The sequence below is a fragment of the Porcisia hertigi genome, chromosome 15, assembly GCF_017918235.1.
Source record: "Porcisia hertigi strain C119 chromosome 15, whole genome shotgun sequence".
Taxonomy (NCBI): Eukaryota; Euglenozoa; class Kinetoplastea; order Trypanosomatida; family Trypanosomatidae; genus Porcisia; species Porcisia hertigi.
The window spans coordinates 145,829-162,954 of NC_090574.1; the positions used below are offsets into that span (position 1 = coordinate 145,829).

A 17,126-nucleotide genomic window follows, 5' to 3' on the forward strand; every position below is an offset into this window, starting at 1 on the left:
TCTCCCCCCTCCCCAAATATATATATATATATATATATATATGTTTATCATTTTTCGGAAGGACTTAGCGGGGACGCACATCACCACCTCCTAATGGTGTCTGTGGAGGGGTGATGTGGCGGGGGAGGAGGAGTTCGCCGCGTTATTTTGGTCTCGTCTGTCCCGCCCACCTCAAAAATGGGCCGCGGACAGCAGTGACCTCTTTTTTTCTGTGTGGTTGTCTCCCCTTTCTGTGTGCGCAGCAGTCGAGAGAGAAGCGCCATGGAAGAATGTGAGGGCTTGGCAACGCGCACAGGCATCCAAATATATGTATAGGCATATATGTCAACGCTTCTGACACCATCACCTCCCTTCCCCCCCTTTTTTTTTCATTCATGCTTCCCCCCTCCCCCCCCCCCCCCGTACACACTGTGTGCCGCACATCGTTCATGAACCGATATTTTATGCAGGCTCTTCTCATATATATATATATATATGTGTGTGTGTGTGTGTGTCCATTGCCACGCTCAAACGATTATGACCCCCTCCCCCCTCCGCCCTCTCTCTCTAAGACACCCATATACACATATCACCGCCTAGCATGACCGCCGCCGCTGCCTCCACTGCGGCTGAGCCCGGAGACCGCTACCTCACTTATCAGCCTTGCTGCCTTCAATGCTGTCACCGAAGCAGGGATGGGTTAGTGGAGCGGCTGACCGAGTCACCCGCGCAGGATATCGCCAAGGAAGGGGACGCACAGCGTACTCCCTCATCTGCTGCCCCAGCGGGGAGCAGCGTAGCGTGGGTCGCAGTGAGGCCGTACAGCTTCCTCTTTCGCGCACCGGTGAAGGGCCGGTGGTTGGGCCGTGGCCTCCTCGAGCTCTTCCTGCGGGAGTTCGCCTTCGTGCCGTTCGATTCCGTCGCCGCGGCGGCAAAGGAGCCGCCTCCGTTGACACCGGAGGCTCAACCCGTAAATACGACTTGTGGCGCCATTCGCTCAGCCGTGGTGCCACTCCTGCTTCAGCGGCGAGCGGCATCGCCACTGTTGCCGTCACTCACCGAATCGGTGTTCACCGCGACAAGTGTCAGTGGCGGCGCCACGCTTGATCGTCGCTTCACACTCCCCGCATACATCGAGGAGCTTTGCGAGGGCGTGCTGTGGCTGCACGGTCGAGAGGCGGAGTGCCGAGCGGCTGGGCGTCGCTACCAGAGGGCGCTCATCGACGTTGTGGCACGTGCCCAACGCGGCGACCTCAGCACCGGTAGCACAGATATCGCTGGTGGTGAGCCAGCCATCAGCGGCGCGGTCGAAGTGCAGCTGCAGACGTTGGATGCATGCGCCGACGTGACGCCAGCGGCAACCACCATGCCCTGCAATCTGCGAAACAGGGAGAGGGAGGCGAGCGCTGCGCAGAGCGAATGGGCTGCATGGTGTCGTACAGTACAGTGGTTAGCGAATTTGCCTTCAGAGGCCGAGGTCGATACGCTGTTGCCGGACGTGCTGCTGGCTGCATCTCGATCATCATCGAGGGCTGACGTTGTTGCGCAACAAGGTGCTGCTCCACCCCCTGTGCAGGCCGATACCGTCCGTGCCACCCCTCTGCCGCTTCTCACACTCCAACAGAGGGATGTGGTGCACCACCTCGTGTGGCGCCGCGAGGGACGCGCATTTGCGCATCAGCCGCTGGAGATCATCCGCTGCGACGTTGCCGCTGCTCGGTCCAGTGCGCTTCCTGACGAGCACGTCAACAAAGCGCTGTCGCCGACAAATAGACTCGCCATGATCGTGGTTAACAAGCCCCCCGGGCTGCCAGTACACCCCTCTGGCTGCTACCGCAAGAACGCAGTCACCAGCATCCTTGAAGACATGTTCGGTGGCGGCTGCAGCGACGACGACGCGCGCCGCTTCTACCGCGTCGAGGAGCACCACGGCGATGCCGATACCGGTGGTCCTCTGCTACATCAGCCATACGCCTCCGTTGTTCACAGGGAGGGCGGCTTCGAGCTGATTCGAGTTTGGCTGCGGCGTCCTGCGCGTTCAACGAACCCCGGCGACGAGTGCGCTGGTGGCGCTTTGCCGTTGGTCACCCCAAGAGACGAGCATGGCGTGTCTGCCGAAGACTGGGCGGTGCTCAAAGCCCTCTTCACGGGCAAACGCGAGACGATGACGCAGAGGGCCCAGCGGGGCAATCCGCACGAGGGCAAAGGGATGCGCCACCGCGACGCAGTTAGCCTCGCAGAAGAGTCGGGACTGAGCGCGAAGCGTCCACGCGAAGCCGAAGGAAGCGAGGACAAAAAATTGTCATTAACTAATAGCGGTCACGAGGCTACCACAAGGAGAGCGCGTGCACCGAACGACGACACGGCAGTGCGTGTCTTGCCCTCGTACTCTATGAAGGCCTTTGTGGTACATCGCCTCGACGCGGCCACCAGCGGTGTGCTTCTCTTCGGGCTCAACAGTGAGACAGCGAGGCGCACGGCAGCGGCGATTTCAAATAAAGCAGCGCTCGACAACGACGGCTGCGCCGGCGACACAGTGATTGAGAGTGACGCGCGCAGCTGTGCTGCTCTGCGGTTGCCCTCCCCACCTCCGCCAACGTCGTCGTCGTCGTCGCGCAAGGTCTATTGTGCGCGTGTGCACGGGAAAGTGGATCTCGCGAGTCTCGCACGCAGCCAGCATCATTGCGTCTTGCGCACCCGCTCGTCACCAACGCAGGCTACAAGCAATGAGCACGGAGTGCCCGATTCTGCAGTCGCAAGCACTGTTACGAGCGGCCCCGCACCACCACCAACACCACCTAACGCTGCTACCGAGCTTCTTGTTTGTCGACCCATTGGGTGTCTAGACCACCACAACAGCCTCTACTGGTCTCCAGATGCGGAGATCACGGATTTGTGGCAGAAACACCAAGCAGACGCCAAGCGGTACGAGCTACAGACACACGACGAACCGCGCAACCCCTCCCTCTCGGCTTCCCGGGGCAAGTCCGCCCGCACAGCGGAGGCCGTTGCAGCCAAGCGCGAGCGCATGCGTCAGCTTACACGAGGTAGTATACCGCTCTCGTTATGTGCAGTGGAGGCATCGTCGCATCGTGTGAAGGACGGTGCAGCGGTTCCGGCGGCACAAGAGACCCTGAAATTCTTCTCCAGTAGCACCAGACATGTGCAGCAGTACCTGGACACGCTTCGCTCTGCCAAAACAGTTGTGGAGGTCATGCGCTACGATGCGACCACGGATCAGACAGTGATAAAGTGTACCCTTGGCACAGGTCGCACTCATCAGCTGCGCGTCCACCTCGCCTCTCTGGGACACCCAATCGTGCGTGACAGAAAGTATATCGCCTTGGAGGCACACATGCGTACCCTAGCAAAATCCCAGCGATGCAGCATGGTAGAGGGTAGCGAGACCGCCACAACTATCCCCGTCCCTCAAAAGTCTCTCGCCTCGGAGGCTTCGGTGATGAGCTTCTACGAAAGCATTGCAGCGACCGTCAACGCGGATGCTGGAAGCAGCGCCGCTGCGGCGGTGGAGGAGGGAAGATGGCAATCAGGGGGGTTCGCAGAGAGCCGCAATTCGCGTGGCTGCATCTGTCCGGAGGCCATCGATCTGCACGCTTGGCAGTACACAATTGTCTACGAAGACAATGAAACTGTGTCCTTTGAAGTGCCACTGCCCTCGTGGGCACAATAAAAGTGACCGTGAGGGGCTATCCGAGAGGGGGGGGGGCATCTTGGTTAGTTGGGAACACGCACGTTGGCTTCTCTCTCTCTCTTTCTCCACTCCCCGATTGTGAGCACCAGCTTCTGCGGATACTGTATCGACTAGCGCCGTGGTCACGGTGACAGTAACGAGCGTCGCTCTCATAGTCTTCTGTGACGCATATCTCGATACGTTTGTCTAGTGGACTCCTGGCACCACCCTCCTATCCCCCTTGGCTTTCTTTCCTTGTTCCACTGCTTGCGCATTGCATGTGTAGTTGGGGGAGGGGGGGGAAGGGGGAGGCAGCTTCGACTCATGATACTCCGTCTACGTTTCTAAACATCACACCCGATCGTGTCGGACTTCCTAATCTACGCGGCACGCGTGTTTATCCTGTCGCAGAGCGTCTCTCTTTTTTTTCCTTTCGCTTTTCCTCCTGCATGTCCTCACACTCCTCCTTCTCTTCCTCCTCCCTCCTTTTTTTTTCATTGTCTTTCCCTATTGCCCCCATCCGCTGCACGACTCTGGGACCGATGATGTGCTCGTGTACGCTATGGCATCTCTCCGTCCACGCGTACACGTACGTGCATTTGCGTTCCTCGTATCATTATTCCCGTTGACGCGCTCACTCGCACATGACAACGCTGGCGACACACTTGTAATTCTCACGAAACTCTCACAAAACACACACACACACACATAGGTCACACCCGCTTCTCTCTGTGCAACATGACGACCGCGCAACTCGCTTGCACCTACGCCGCGCTCATCCTCAGCGAGTCCGGCAAGACCGATGCCAGCTCCATCTGCGCCGTGGCCAAGGCCGCCGGCGTGGAGGTGAGCCAGGGCATGGCCACCGCTTTCTCCAACGCCCTTGCCTCCGTCGATGTGAACGAGGTGCTCCGTAGCATTAGCTTCGGCGGTGCGGCCGCTGGTGGTGCAGCTGCCCCCGCTGCTGCTTCTGCGGCGGCGGCCCCCGCTGCGGCGGCGAAGAAGGAGGAGCCCGAGGAGGAGGCCGACGACGACATGGGCTTCGGTCTGTTCGACTAAGGCTCGTGGGTGCATCCCCGGGAATGCGTGCATGCATGTGTCTGTGTGTGTATGCGCCCACAACATGTACACGTCTCATGAGGTCAGGACGCCTGCCTGCGAGGATGAGTGCGGGATGGGGGGGGAGGGATGACAGGTGTGCCGGGGTGCCCAAGTGACGTATGCGGCCCCCCACCCCCCCACCCCACCCCCGCTCTTCGTGTGAACTCTTCACTCGATATCTCATCAGTTTTTCTCGTTTGTGTGTGTGTGCGTGTGTGTATGTGTGTGCGTTGAGTGTCGCCCTACCCTCTGTCCCCGCTCGCTTCTCTCGTTTTTCGTTATCATTTTTTTTTTCAGGGATATTTCCAAAGCATTCAAATTCGAAACAAACAAAATATTTTTATCCCCCCCCCCCAAAAAAAAAAACACTCGTACACTTTACACACCCCACGGATAAGATCACAACCCCGCTGGTCAAGGGAAAAGGGAATCCGGCAAAGAAGGGGGGATGTGTGTGTGTATGTGTGTGTGTTTCTACAATGAGAGCGTCGGGGGTGGGGCAGCAGACAAAAAAAGAAATGTGAGTGCAGCGGGAAGTGCTGCTGTTGCTGCTGTTTGAGGAGAGCTAAGCACCAAAAACTAACGCAAAAAAGAAAGGTACGCTCCACCTTTCTCCTCCCTCTCAACATCCCCGACTCAGCCGGATGCATCCTCCGAGGGGGGGGTGCTGCATCACGAAGGTCACTTGATGGTCGATGTCTCCCTCACTGTTTGGTCCTCTCCCCCCACTCTTCACCTTTGCTGTCAACTAACTTGTGGGAGACTTCGAACGTGTATCTTCGTGTCGCCCGATCGATCGTTCTCGACGGACTGTCCTGAGTTTCCCTCTCTTCCCTCGTCCTCTGTGTCTTACACGATTCTCACAAAAAACACACACATAGGTAACACCCGCTTCTCTCTGTGCAACATGACGACCGCGCAACTCGCTTGCACCTACGCCGCGCTCATCCTCAGCGAGTCCGGCAAGACCGATGCCAGCTCCATCTGCGCCGTGGCCAAGGCCGCCGGCGTGGAGGTGAGCCAGGGCATGGCCACCGCTTTCTCCAACGCCCTTGCCTCCGTCGATGTGAACGAGGTGCTCCGTAGCATTAGCTTCGGCGGTGCGGCCGCTGGTGGTGCAGCTGCCCCCGCTGCTGCTTCTGCGGCGGCGGCCCCCGCTGCGGCGGCGAAGAAGGAGGAGCCCGAGGAGGAGGCCGACGACGACATGGGCTTCGGTCTGTTCGACTAAGGCTCATGGGTGCATCCCCAGGAATGCGTGCATGCATGTGTGTGTCTGTGTGTGTGTGAACGGAGTTTACAAGGGTGGCTTTCCGAGGGTTGTTGGTGGTTGAGTGCACATGCGTACGTCACCCACCCCCCCCGCGTCCCCCCTCCCCCTCATCCCCCAGAGGTGGCGGCGGCGGCGGTTACACAGATGATTCTCGACTACCATGGTGGTTTGTGCGGGCCTCCGTGTGTGCCGTATTTGCCTCACTTTTTTTTTCATTATTTTTCTTTGGATCATTTTTTTTTCGTGACGTCAATGACGTCACGCATCAACGAGAAACGCTTGAACCGCACGACGTCCCTGCGGTATGCGCACGTGGGCGTGTGTATATACCGTGACGTTTTTTGAAGGTGGCACAGTCGGTGGAGGGAGGGGTGGGACACCTGTCCCACCCCCAAAAAAAATGTCTGCGCTGCAACACCACACGGAACTTTTCTTCCTCCCGCTCTCCCTCTCACTGTGAAGCCTAGACGTGCAGAGAAAGAGTGAGATACACCCGCGCTTACATGCCCTCGCCTGCGTCTGACCCCCTGGTTTTGTGGACGGTCAGTTGGCTGCTCACAAGTTTATCCCCCACCCTCCACTCACTTCCCCTCCTCCTCCCGTTGGCCCCCCCTCCCCCCTCACCAGCAAAAGAGGAGAGAGAGGAGCGGCTCCGTAGCGGGAACAGAACAACAACCCCCTTCACACACACACACACACACACACAAAGCTGCGTCTTGTCAATGAGTCATGTCGCACGATTTTCGCACTCTCTTTCTGCCTCTCGCAGCAAATGAGCGGGCAGTCTTTGCGGACGTCTTCCTGGCCCCTAACGCCGCGCACGTCCCGAGCCAGGGAACTGCGGTAGGGGAACGTACATCACAGCCACCGCTCCGGACAGTACCCGAGACAAGGAATTCTCTTTCAAAGGCCTCTCGGTTCTCCCTCGCGGAGGCGGGTCGCCACCTCGAGGCTGCAGGCGAGGATGCAACAGATTTGTCCTCTCGGCCTTCCGCACCATTGTGCCCTATGCTGTTCGCTGTCGGTAGCGCCAGAGCCGACACAGTCATCGCAGTCTTACGCACGGGCGACATCGTCCTGTACGGCCTCGACCGGCCGAGCACGCCACCCTACGAAAAATATCGCATTCGGCCCTTCCCCACTACGCAGCAGCTCGCGACAGCGCGCGAGAAGGGCCGTCATCACATTCACGCAGATGACGCCGCGAGTGCCGCACGGCAGCAGCATTCTAGTGGCAGTGCTGATCTCGGCAACTCTGACGACATCTGCGGCGATGGGACGGAGGCGACTTGCGCCGCTCTCCTACCGCTCCACATCGCCTACTGCTGCCGTATTCCAATCCCCGCCCCTTTCAGCACCACCACAGCAGCGACTAGCCGATCGTCCCCAGGCCCCCCAGGCGAGGAGACGGACGAAGATGCTGTGTATCTCCGCGGCATCGTCGGCAGCAGCGACGGCCGTGTCAGCCTCTTCACCACCACATCCTACACGCTGAGCTTTGCGGCGCACGAAGTATCTGTCGCGCAAGTGGACGCGGTTTTACTGCCGCCCTGCACAGTGGATGGGTACGTCTCAGCAAACATGAGCTGCACCACCACCACCACCTCCCCCATGCATCGCGTCAACAGCACTGTCGCGTTTTCCAACAGAGCAGCGGCCGCAGCAGCTGGCGAGTCGACGCCCACTACATGCCTACACCCGAAAGATTGCTTGGCGCGTGCCACGCAGCGCCTTGGCCTCATCACCAGCGGCAGCGATGGCGTAGTGCTCCTCTGGCGGCACTTGAGGGGTGCCATGAGTCCTATCGTCGTGGTGCGTCCTTCTATTTTTTACAGTCGTGTTGCCTACACTGTGCATCATCCCATCGCCATCCCGACGTTGCTGTCGGTGTGGACACCCGCCTCCCAGCGCGAGGCCGCCATGGATGCCGAGCTGTCGTGTCCACCCTCAATTTTCCTCCACGCAGCGACCTCCTTGAGCCATAGGCTGTGTGTTCGCCAGTTCGCGTCGCTCTCGCCGAAGCCCCTGCACAAATCCCTTTACTCCGTTGGCGATCCCGAATCTCTGGAGGCGGCCGCTCCGATCTCGATGAGCACCACACTGCAGGGCCCGTGGTCAGCGACCATGACAGCGATCGCCACGCATCGCTCGATTACTCTTGTCGCCATGGGCGTATCCCTGGTGTCTCTCGTCCACTTCGACGCACGCACTGCTACGCGTGTGTGGAAGGCGGAGGACATCATCACTCAGGTTGTGTTGAGTGACTCCGTCGCCTTGGCCGTATGTGCTCGCAGTGGCACCGTACATGTATTAACCATACACACCAGAACCGGGCAGGCCGAACACCGGTGTGTCTATCGCAGCTACAACAACCGCGCCATTCTCCATGCTAGTCTCCATGCAGCGTCGCTCCTCATGACGATTGTAGACGTCTGCGGATCGACTGAGCTTGTCCAGCTGTCAGCGGATGTGCTTGTGCCCAGCCAAGTGCAACCGCTAGACGGCGACTGCATGAGCGGTGACCCGGCTGATGTGTGCATTCTGGCTTCTATGGCGACTCTACGGGCGAAGGTGTGCATTGAAAACATCAAGAGTGGCGGCTGCGGTGGAGCTAGCACAGCGAACGGGTCGGCGTTACCAAGCTGCACCACCCTCTCCATGCATGAGGTCAATGCTGCATGCGATCAGCTCAATGAGCGACTACTACTCGCACGCTATGCGGTGCCAGAGGAGTGTGACAGGTTTCTATCCGCCAACGTGCATGTCTTATGATGTGGAAGAGAGGAAGGGAGGGGGGAGGAGGGAGGGAGGGGGGGGTAGATGTCACAGTCCTGACGTAATCGCAGCTTTACCTCCGCAATTACCTGCACATGGGCATTCTCACCGCACCCTCCCCCCCCCCCCCCACCTTTCCTGACCATTGTGTGGCCCAATGCATCGTCTGGGTCATCTCCACCTCTCTCTCTCTCTCCATGATGCCTTGGTGCTGTTTTTTTGTTGTTCATTTATCTATATATGTATACATATATATATGTGTCTGTGTGTCTGTGTGTGTGTGTGTCTGTTGCGCGTACGTAGCGGTGGCAGAAAAAAAAGGCACGCAGGTTCACCGTGATGGGCTTAACTGTGGTGGCTCATTGCCACAGTGACACGGACAAGTGGATCAAGAGAGAGAGAGGTTGAGCAGCAGCGGGAGAGACAGACAGAGACACACGCAGGATGCTGTGTATTCTGCATGTGTGAGTATTGAATAGACACCGTGCAAGTAGTACGCGCAACAGACAGACACACACACACACACACACACACACACACCAGCCACACACACATGCAACAACGTAATGGAGCGCTACAGACCTCACGGCGTGAAAAACCTATCCAAACCGTAGTCCCGTTTTTTTTTTAAACATTTACAACAGACGCCGCCATCTCAGTCGTGCACAACCAAGTGAACCAGCGACGGAGAGAGAGGAAGAGAGAGAGGGGAGAGGGGGGGGGAGGCACAGAGGCGTGTGTCTGCGCGCAGAGTATGCCTTCCCCCCCCCCTCCCCTCCCCTCCCCCATTCAACCGTCGCTGGGACTTATGCTGGCCTTCTTTTGATGTCACTCACTTCTCTCCTTTTTTCTCCAACTTTTCACTTGCCCACCCTCTGCTTCAACATTCACAGGAGAAAAAGGAAAAAAAAAAGAGGAGCGACAGATGCTGCGGCGTAGCCTTGTCGTGTTGGCTCCGAACATCCCACGGAGCGTCTGGGACCCGGCGCACCATAATGAAAACTGGGTGGATAGTTACAGTACAAGCATCGCTGACCGTCGACACTGGCCAGCAAAGAGGTGGTCCATCGGCCTGGAGCCTCGCACCCCTCGCGACTGGCTTCGCTTCTCTTACCGAAATCTGGCCTACGCGTACAATGGCGCGCTGCGTGCCTGCACAACATTTCCCGAGATGCTAGTCTACTACAAGGAGATGAAGCAGCGAGGCGTCAAGGTTGATGTGGACACGATGAACGCGTTGCTCTCGCGCGCCGCGCGGTACGAGCACATCCAAGTCGATGACGTGTTTCTTCTCTTCGACGAACTCACCGCCCTTGGTGCCCGGCCTGATATTGCGTCCGTCGAGACGCTGCACACGGTGCTTGAACACGCGGCGCACCAGCCGCCGGAGTGGCGTGAGGCACGCCGTCGACAGCTTGTCGAGCTCTACCAGCACCTTGCGTTGGAAGAAATCGAGCGCCTCGCCCCGCACCACGTCGACGCGCTGCTCACGGCGCAAGTCGCGCGTCTGAGGGGAAACCTCAAAGAGCTCAGCGCGAGCTTAAGCCCATCCGTGTACCGACGGTACTTCGCAGTCATCGACCTCGGTGAGACACTAATCCAAGAGGTGCACCACTTTTTGTGGGAGTATGTCAGCGCTGACCACGCTGCAATGGATGTGCCGTCACTGCAGTTGCGCATCCCATTCGTCGCCTCCGTGATGAAGCGACCGCCACTGACAGCGGACCCGGCTCAGTTAAAGCCGACCGACTTTGAGGACACGGATGTCTGTAGCGTGATACTGGCAGCGGTGGAGCGCTGTGTCGACCGCGATTTCCATGACAGCCGGCCGGTGTCGGAGCGGCGCATGTACCTCGCCCTGTTGACTATACTCACCTCCAGTGGTGTTCTCTACTCGGCAGATCTCATGGCGCAGATGATGGATACTGTGAAGTACTCCCGCGACGAGCGTGGCCGCGATCGTGATGCTCAGCGACTCTTTCGGTATGCCTTGCGTGGGTCCTCGGCAGCTGACGACGCCGCTTACCGCGAGCTGTGGCGGGCTGTGGCGCCTGCAGTCGACGCGCGCGTAGTGGGGCGCTATTTGGCGAGCAGGGACCCGTGGACGCCAGTTCACATCTGTCATGACCGTCACTTTCAATTCCGAATGTTCCCCACACCACATCTGAGCGCCAAGAGCCAAATCAGCGGGAGCTCTCCCACCGCTGCTGCGACTGCTGCTGCCGCTGCTGCGGCGGCTGCGTCGAATGAACCAGAGGAGGCCTTCGAGGGTGTGAGTGCCGACTTGCTTCCCAGCACCGCACCGCAGACCTCCGATGCCAGCTCCGAAGCAGGGGTACTACAGCGTGGTGACAGCAATGGTGATCGCTCCGTCGTCCCAAAGACGGCGGCGGCGTTGCAACAGCGATGGGACGATGTGCGCAAGCTAATAGACATCACTGGTGTGCTCAAGTTGAAGTCTAATCTGTCTAGCGACACGGCAAGCACCGCTGTACCAACGCAGGAGATCGCGCAGCAGGCGATGGAAGTGTTCACTGGTGCGGCGGTGTTCCTGCGTGGGGTGGCCACTGGCTGTCGCTACGGTGGACTGGCGGACGCCCTCGCCATTCAAGCGGTGGGAGATGGCCAGCAGCAGCAGCAGCAGCACGCATCACATGCGATACCCCACGGAGACGCAGAGGCAGTCCCAGCCGGCGCTGTGCACAACAACAGCCGCAGTGGTGATAAGGGTAGCACTGAGCTCTACGCCAGAGATCTGGACTTTGATGTCTGGCAACAACTCTTGCAGTGTGTACAGCAGCTGCGCCAGGACATGGAACACTTTATAGCACGGCAATATGAGACGCATGGCCTGTCAGTGGAGCCAGAGTTCGAGTGCTGGGAAGCCCTGCTGGTGGTGCTGCGCTGCATATTGGATTTCTGCGTTGTACACACACAACAGTATGGCCGTGCAGCTGGTGGTGGTGTGGCTGAGGGTTTATTTCAGGAGTCGGCGCAGCTGCGCACGCAGATGGTTGAGGAGAGCCGCACCCGCTTTAATGGTCGCATGCGCATCTTGTGGCTGCAGGAGGCTTAGGTGGTGGTGGTAGTCTGGATTCATTCACATGTTCGCCAGGGCCACAGAGAAGGAGGAGCGGGGGAGTTGGGGGGGGGGGGGGCAATAAAAGGGAGAGGGGCTCGCGTCCTCTCCTGCTCCCCCATTCTTCGGTTCTCTTTGTGTGACTGTGTGTGTGTGTGTGTGATATTGCTGATGCGCCCACTCACGCGCGCACTTCTGCACGTTTTTTTTTTGTGTGTATGTGTGACGTACGCGGTCGATCTGCACATTACCAGAGGCGGAAAGGAGATAAAAGAAGCGAGTACAAATTATGTGTATGCGTGTGTGTGTGTGTGTGTGTTTGATGGCGGAAGGGAAAGGCGTATCGGTGGTGTAGGTGGAGTTGCCGCTTGAACACCGTTCCTGTTCGACGCACTTCTTACCTTGTCTCGCTCCCTACATCGCATACTTGTACACACACACACAGGGCCAGAGGTTTCTGGAGAGTTATAAATATATCTCCACTCCCCTCCCCCCTCCCTCTATAAGCAGACCACCGTGACTGTTCGCATGGTGAACACGCAAAGGAAAGGGAGGGGGGGGGGGAGTAGTAGTCTCACCTATTCACATGCTCAGACATTTGTGCGCATGTGCTCGGCTCGTCTGCTTCGCTTCTGTATAACCCGCCCTCTCAATGAAATACGGCGCACAGGCTTATTGAAGAAGCTGCATTGAGTTTTCTTGTTGTTTGCACCCCTCAGCACTCTTCAACCCTCCCCTCCTCCTCCTCCCCCTCCTCCTCCTCCCTCCCCCATTTCCCATTCACCACCACCACGCCTCCCTACGTCTTTTTTTTTCTTCCCTCAACATGCACCTTCACTCGCATCATCCGCACAGCGATTCGTTTTTTTGTCTCTCACCCTCCCCCACTGCCGCCGTCTGTTTTTTTTATAGCGCAGCGCACACGCGATGAGATCTGCCCCGCGCGCGCCAAAGCCCAATGGAGCCCCTGGGATGCCCTTCTCAGCTTTCGGCCCCAACGGTCCGGACATGACACAGCTGATGCGCTACATTCCCACCATCATGAGGGTAGCCAGCCAGATCCCAGGCATCCTTCTCGGCTTCCTTGTGACCATGTTGTACATGCTCTTAGTTGTGCGCCGAAAGGGCTTCACCGAGACGATCTCACCCATCGCTGGTTATCACATCTTCGCCTTTTTCCTGCTCCGTGAGCTGATCGAGCCGTTACAGAAAGGGCAAGCACGCGCCCGCGCCGCGCGGGCGCGCGAGGCCCAGCGACGTTCCTTCACGACAGACATCGCGATGGGGTACCGAGAAGCACTTGACTGACTCATGGAGAAGCGCGTGTAATTGCGCTTCCCGAACATTGCCTGCTGTGTGTGCTACCCCCTCCTTCCCTCCCTCCTCCCCCCCACACAGACACACACTCACCTCAGGAAAAACAAACTGAGCGCACTCGTATGTATGCCGTTACGGTTCGTGATGGGTGGTCGACGTCTAATATTCGACTACACATACACTCTTCTTACATGGGGTGATGTCCCGTATGGTTGCCACATCTCCCCCCCCCCCATATATAGAAAGACCATCCAAAAGCAATCGAGAAACCCCGCTTCACTTGATACTTTGCCTTCCCTCTCTCCCTCCCTCCCTCCCTCTCTCCCCCCCTCCCTCTCTCCCTCCCTCCCTCCCTCCCTCCCTCCCCTCCCCCCTCCTTCGATCACACAGTATACACTACACACTAGCGAAGTGTGTGTGAGTAAACTTTTCTTTGCTCAGACACTCAATGTTTTGAAGAACAAATATATACGCACACCATACACCACCGCTTGTTGTCTGGGGCCCAGCGGCACTCCTCTCCTCTCGTGTACCGACTTCTTCCTCCCCCCCCCCATCCCTGTACAGTGCCGCTGCTCTCGCGAATCCCTGCATCTCGTGTGTTTGGCTGCACTGTGTGGCTGTGTTACACGCTGTGACTCTCTCCGTCGAGCATACGCACGCAGAGGAACACCGACTCACTTTCTCTCTTCTACACACACTCGTCTCCCCTTTTTCTTCCCCCCTCTTCAAGGAAGTAAAAATGAACGTGTACACGTCGGACGGGTTACTGGTGAGCGGGGGTGTCGACCCCGGTAGTCTCTCAGCGGAGAAGGGGCAACAACTAATCTCCATCTATCGACTCTTCCTTCAGCTGCATCATGCCGGTACAAGCACCATGCGCATCAAGGACATGATCAGGGCTGAGACGCCAGACGGGGCCGGCGAGCAAGGCAGCGGAGTAGGTGGAGACAAGAGCGCCGACCGTCGCGGTGGCGGTGCTGGCCGCGGCGGCGCTGGTTCAGCAAGTGTCAACTGGAACTCTATGATCCCACCCACGCCAGAGACTACGGCATATACGAGCAGCATCGCCGCCGTCTCCACCGGTATCCCATACCCGATGTTTCTTCTGTCCTCCAACGCTATCCCGGAGACCCATCGACTGCGAGGGTTCACCTCTGCAATGGCGGTGCAGCAACAGGCGGCGGCAGTGGGGAATAGCGTGACCACCGTTGCCACAAAAAATAACAACCGAAGCGCCAATGGGTGTGAGGAAATCGCACTGCGGTGGAGTCTGCTGACCCAACAGACCCCGTGCTCAGCCAATCTGGCAACAGCGAGCGCTGCTTCGGTTGCTGGCAGTGGTGTTACTGCTGCCTCTGCAGTAGTCACGCCGACTTCCATGGCAACGCTGGCGAAGGCCACCGCATATACCGAAACGACCCCAGACATCGGCACCCGTATTCCATCGGACAGGACGGACGTCGTTGATGCGTCTCAAGTATCGGTGTCAAACACAGCGAAGCCTGGCAGCGCGCCGTCGACGGATGCGGTGGCTGTCTCCCCGGCATGCCTCTCGGCCCCTTCACTGTGTGCTTACTCATCTGGGTGGACGGCGGCGGAGCTGCAAGTGCACTCGACCAAGCAGGTGATGGTTTGCACCGCCACGGAGTTGTTGCTCGATCTTGCCGGAGACGGAGAGGACGGCAACGCGCCGCTGTTGTTCTGCTGCACAACACAACCCGCTCCGGCGTAGACACCGATCAGTAAAAAGAAATGAGAGGCTACGTGGGTGTGGTATGTACTAGGTGTGTAAGGTTCATGAGCATGACTGTGTCCGGGCATCATCCCGCATATTTGCGTTGTTGTTTCTGCTTTCACTGGATTGACCGCGTCACATTAACCACGTCGCGAGTGCCTTTCGTATCTCACGAGTCGTGCCCCACCTACCCCTCTCTCTGTGTAGCCCTAGACCATATCGTCTCTTGTGGGTGGGGAGGGGGGGGGGGGGAGGTGTCGACGTTGTCCATCGTGGTGTGCCGCCCTCTGTCTCTGAGTATGCGTTTGGCGTATGTGTCGTGTGTGCGCAGTGTTGCGTGATATATGCGATCGGCTCTTAATCCGCCCTTTTTTCGTTGTTATTTACTTTTCTCTTTCTCCAGTTGTTTTTTCTTCTGTAGTATTTTCATGGGTCGGTGTGTGTGTGTGTGTGTGTGTGTGTGTGTGTGTCGGTGCGAGTAGGTGTGATGCACCCCCCCCCAAAAAAAAAAGATAAAAAGAAAATACTGAGGGCAGGGAAGGAAAGAGCTCAACACGAGGGGGGAGTGCCATATCATTCACCAATCAGTGTAAAAGGACGTCACAGCTTCACCGGCAAAGGCCGCCCCCCCCCCCCATTCCCCGGCGGCCGATATATATATATATATATATACATGCTACCCTTGTCGTTCACACTGTCGTGTGCGCCTGCCGTGCGCAGTGTGGAGTTCATCACAAAAAAAAGGGAAAAAGTGGGCTATGCGCCCGTGCGGGGAGGAGGGGGGAGTCGGAGGGGGTCTGGGTCACAAAACACTCTACGAGCACGCGTGCGTACATCGACCCTGTCCTCTCTATTTCGTGCGCTCTCCATCAGGTGACTGAGGCTCCTGTCTCCACTCCCTCATCTCTCCTTCACGACGTGCTTCCAACCGATAAATGTATGCGGCACACCCTCGCCCGCCACTTACCACACATCGGAATGCGTACGCGTGTATGTGTGTGTGTGAAAGTTTTATTTGAAAGTGTCATCTCAACATATCGTGTCCTCATCAGTCATCTCTGTCTGTCTGTCTGTCTGTCGCACGCGCGCGCACCCGCGTGGGGGAAACACGAGTCTCTACATAGTGCCATTCTCTGTAAACAAACACTCCACACCGCCTTTCGTTTGCCGTTGCATAGTCCTCGGCTCTCACGTGTGCCACGAATTCAAACACACGAAACCCGTGGAAGACCAACGGTGACAACAGCAACGTTGCAGGCGCGTGCACACTAGCATTCTCCCCCTCCCCTCTTCCACTCCAAATATCCGCAGCAACGAAGGGGAGCGGACCAGGACCGAAACGAGGGTATCCAGTTCAACCGGATTCAGGCAAATACGGACGAAGCACTCACCAACGCCTGAGGCCCCCCGCGGCCCCCCCACTTGTCCTCCTCCCCCTCCCCCCCTCCCAGCCCGCATTGCAATATTTTTCCTCATCTCTGTTTTTAGTTTAATTACACAAAAAAGTGCGTCACATTCTCACCTCTCCATAGAGAGGCCTTCCCCCCTGTGTGCTGAGATTGCTCTGATCAACATATATATGTGTACACACACACACACACACACTGCTGTTCGTGTGATGCGTTTGGTTTCTTGGTGCGCGTCTCTCTCTTTCTCTAATCAATTCCTTGTCTGGTGTGGGTAAACGAACGAGAAGATAAAGGGCGCGTGCGTGTGTGTGTGTGTGCGCGCGCTTGCACGCCTCACTTTGCATTTTTCTTCTCTCTTTTTTTTTTGCTCGGGTCCGTGATCGACTCTTATTTTTTTTACCTTCTCTTTTTCTTTCTCCCGGTGTTTCGTGTGTGTGTGTGTGTGTGCTTGTGTGATATCTTCCCTGAAGGACGTCAAACGGACTGTTGGCCTCCCCCCACCCAGCACCCCCCCCCCTTCCCCCATTCCCCTCACGCATCAAGCACACGCACATCCACAACATCCACTGCCCCCCTCGCTTCCTCTTCACGAGTTTTTCTCTCCCTATTCCCTTTTGCTTCATTGGTGACGCTCCTCTCCTCTCCTCTCCCCCCCCCCCCCCCCGCCCACCTTCCACACGCACACACACGCTCTCACCCTCTCTTATCTATATTTGTCGTGAATATTCGTTTACTTCAGAGAAAAGAAAAGTTTTACTCACTTCCCT

General features: G+C 57.6%; 6 protein-coding genes across 6 annotated transcripts; all 6 read left to right on the forward strand.

The window, feature by feature from the left end:
- Positions 1-580: 580 nt before the first annotated feature.
- On the forward strand, positions 581-3,670 carry JKF63_06078 (uncharacterized protein; the record flags this gene model as incomplete). Its single annotated transcript, XM_067902030.1, has 1 exon — positions 581-3,670. One exon carries the CDS (start codon positions 581-583, stop codon positions 3,668-3,670), a length of 3,090 nt encoding a protein of 1,029 aa, XP_067758377.1.
- A 738-nt stretch (positions 3,671-4,408) lies between these two features.
- Positions 4,409-5,999, forward strand: JKF63_06079 (uncharacterized protein; the record flags this gene model as incomplete). The annotated part of the gene is made up of 2 exons (XM_067902031.1): positions 4,409-4,658; positions 5,920-5,999. 2 exons carry the CDS (start codon positions 4,409-4,411, stop codon positions 5,997-5,999), a joined length of 330 nt encoding a protein of 109 aa, XP_067758378.1.
- Positions 6,000-6,770: 771 nt separating this feature from the next.
- Positions 6,771-8,813, forward strand: JKF63_06080 (uncharacterized protein; the record flags this gene model as incomplete). The annotated part of the gene is made up of 1 exon (XM_067902032.1): positions 6,771-8,813. The coding sequence occupies one exon, from the start codon at positions 6,771-6,773 to the stop codon at positions 8,811-8,813; it is 2,043 nt and encodes a 680-aa protein (XP_067758379.1).
- Positions 8,814-9,741: 928 nt separating this feature from the next.
- JKF63_06081 (uncharacterized protein) lies at positions 9,742-11,892 on the forward strand (the record flags this gene model as incomplete). The annotated part of the gene is made up of 2 exons (XM_067902033.1): positions 9,742-11,088; positions 11,125-11,892. 2 exons carry the CDS (start codon positions 9,742-9,744, stop codon positions 11,890-11,892), a joined length of 2,115 nt encoding a protein of 704 aa, XP_067758380.1.
- A 930-nt stretch (positions 11,893-12,822) lies between these two features.
- Positions 12,823-13,203, forward strand: JKF63_06082 (uncharacterized protein; the record flags this gene model as incomplete). Its single annotated transcript, XM_067902034.1, has 1 exon — positions 12,823-13,203. The coding sequence occupies one exon, from the start codon at positions 12,823-12,825 to the stop codon at positions 13,201-13,203; it is 381 nt and encodes a 126-aa protein (XP_067758381.1).
- A 751-nt stretch (positions 13,204-13,954) lies between these two features.
- JKF63_06083 (uncharacterized protein) lies at positions 13,955-14,947 on the forward strand (the record flags this gene model as incomplete). The annotated part of the gene is made up of 1 exon (XM_067902035.1): positions 13,955-14,947. The coding sequence occupies one exon, from the start codon at positions 13,955-13,957 to the stop codon at positions 14,945-14,947; it is 993 nt and encodes a 330-aa protein (XP_067758382.1).
- Between the last annotated feature and the right edge of the window lie 2,179 nt (positions 14,948-17,126).